The sequence below is a fragment of the Lactuca serriola genome, chromosome 2, assembly GCF_051521515.1.
Source record: "Lactuca serriola cultivar US96UC23 chromosome 2, Lser_US96UC23_V15, whole genome shotgun sequence".
Taxonomy (NCBI): domain Eukaryota; kingdom Viridiplantae; phylum Streptophyta; class Magnoliopsida; order Asterales; family Asteraceae; genus Lactuca; species Lactuca serriola.
The window spans coordinates 209,469,515-209,471,699 of NC_136409.1; the positions used below are offsets into that span (position 1 = coordinate 209,469,515).

The 2,185-nt window shown below is 43.1% G+C and overlaps 1 protein-coding gene across 1 annotated transcript; it reads left to right on the forward strand.

The window, feature by feature from the left end:
* The first annotated feature begins 493 nt into the window (after positions 1–493).
* LOC145090015 (uncharacterized) lies at positions 494–1,657 on the forward strand. The gene has a single exon (XM_079028374.1). The coding sequence runs from the start codon at positions 494–496 to the stop codon at positions 1,655–1,657; it is 1,164 nt and encodes a 387-aa protein (XP_078884500.1).
* The last annotated feature ends 528 nt before the right edge of the window (positions 1,658–2,185 follow it).

The window sequence follows — 2,185 nt, forward strand, 5'->3', positions numbered from 1 at the left end:
AGAAATTGCCTTCTGGGATTGGCGCTGACAGATTAAGGACGGACCCGGGTGATGTGGGTATGGACTCGGCCCCAAAAGATAATGGGCTAAATGATAATTCTGACCCATCCATGTGCTCCTCATCAGACCAAAATAATTCCAAAGCCTCTGTATCTAATTTGCCTCCCCATTCCGAGCGTTGCTGCAGTGAGCCTAAAAGTAAAAGGAGAAAGCGGAGGAGAGGTAGTCGTTCCCCCATGAATGGTGATGCTTCTTCGAGAGTCAATTACCCAAATCAAAAATCACAAGACCCTAATTCTCCTAATGGTGATGCATCGCTGGATCTCAACAAAGATCCAATGGTGTCAGGATCGTCTGAGGAGTCTGGTGAATCCACATCCAATGAAATTCTTCAAACGGTGGCGATTGGAACTAAAATTGGCTTCCAGATGGGTGTTGATAATCCCATCTTAACGGAAGTATTAGGGGGTACGGGAGTTCAAACTAATAACCAATGAATTTCCTATCGCTGAATGTGAGAGGTGTGGGTGAGGTGGCGAAAACTAGTTGGGTAAGAAGGCTGAAAGTGAAACACAAGGCGACGTTCGTTGGGTTACAGGAGACGCAGCTGTCGTCCTCCTCAAGTATTGATGTTAACGGGTGCTGGGATTCGATCGAATTTGATTATGCTAGTGTTGACGCGAACGGACATTCTGGTGGGCTCATCTCCATTTGGGACACTTCTGTGTTTCAGTGTTTTCATGTTATTAAGAATCGACACTACTTGGTTGTTTGCGGTAAATACAAGAATTCTTCTGCGAGTGTTATTGTGAATATTGTTAACGCATATGGTCCTCAGTCAATATCAGAGAAAAAGAAGGTTTGGCTTGAGCTGATTAACATAATAAATGAGAGACCTGGAACGTGGGTGGTGTTTGGAGACTTTAACGCAGTTAGAGGACCAGGTGAAAGATGTAATTCACAATTTTGTCCCTATAGCGCTTCAGACTTCAACAGATTTATCCACGAGGCTAATCTAAAAGATTACAACATAGGTGGGGAAAGATTCACATACATGAGTAGGGTCGATGCCAAATTAAGTAAATTAGACAGATTCTTGACTTGCCCAAATTATTTGCAATTGTTCCCTCTTAGCTACGTCACAGCCCACCCTCGGGAGCTCTCGGATCACAGTCCTATTACCCTCTTGTCTGGTGAATCTGACTTTGGGCCTATCCCTTTTAAGTTCTTTAATTCGTGGCTACTCAAAGAAGGATTTGATAAGGTGGTGAGTGATGCTTGGAATTGTTTTAGAGGGTTTGGAACCCCTGATGCATACTTGGCAGCCAAATTCAGATTTTTGAAAGACAAAATTAAGTTGTGGAGAAAAGATAGCGACCAAAAAGAAAGGGAGGAAGTAACTGTCATTTGGGATGTGGTTAAAGACCTTGAAAAGGTTGCAGAATCTAGACCACTCTCAGAAGATGAACTGAAAAGTTGGTCTGATGGGATAAAGAAGATAACGGAGTGGGATCGCCTGAAGGCACTCGATCTTAAACAGAAAGCGCGTATCAAATGGACCATTGATGGAGATGAGAACAGCAAGTTCTTCCATGGGTACATCAACAGCAAGAATCGAAGGAGTCTTCTTCATGGCCTCATGATTAATGGGCGGTAGACGACGGGGGTTAATGAGATCAAGGAGGAAGTATACAAGTTTTTTCATGACAAATTCACGGATGCCCATTTGGTCCGTCCCAAGTTTTGTAATCCAAACTTCAAATCAATTTCCATGATGGATGCCATTAGAATTGAGTCCCCTTTTACCCCGGAAAAAGTAAAAGCTGCGGTTTGGGACTATGGATGTGAAAAGGCCCTGGGACCTGATGGCTTCACCTTCAAATTCATGAAAAAGCACTGGGATATCATTAACGATGACGTGATGAAGTTTGTAATGCATTTCGAGGAAACTGGATCACTTGCTAGGGGATGTAATTCCTCATTCATTACTCTTGCCCCTAAGATCAAGGACCCTCTTTCTCTAAATGATTACCGTCCTATAAGTCTGATCGGTTGCTTATGTAAGATAATAAGTAAACTACTATCCAACAGGTTGAAGACGGTTATTAGGGACCTGATAGGCGATGTGCAGTCTGCTTATGTCGATGGAAGATGCATACTTGAGGGTCCTCTTATGGTTAATGAG

What these genes read in the sequence shown, in the direction of transcription:
- LOC145090015 (XM_079028374.1), top strand. Translation starts at nt 494, where the DNA reads ATGAATTTCCTATCGCTGAATGTGAGAGGTGTGGGTGAGGTGGCGAAA.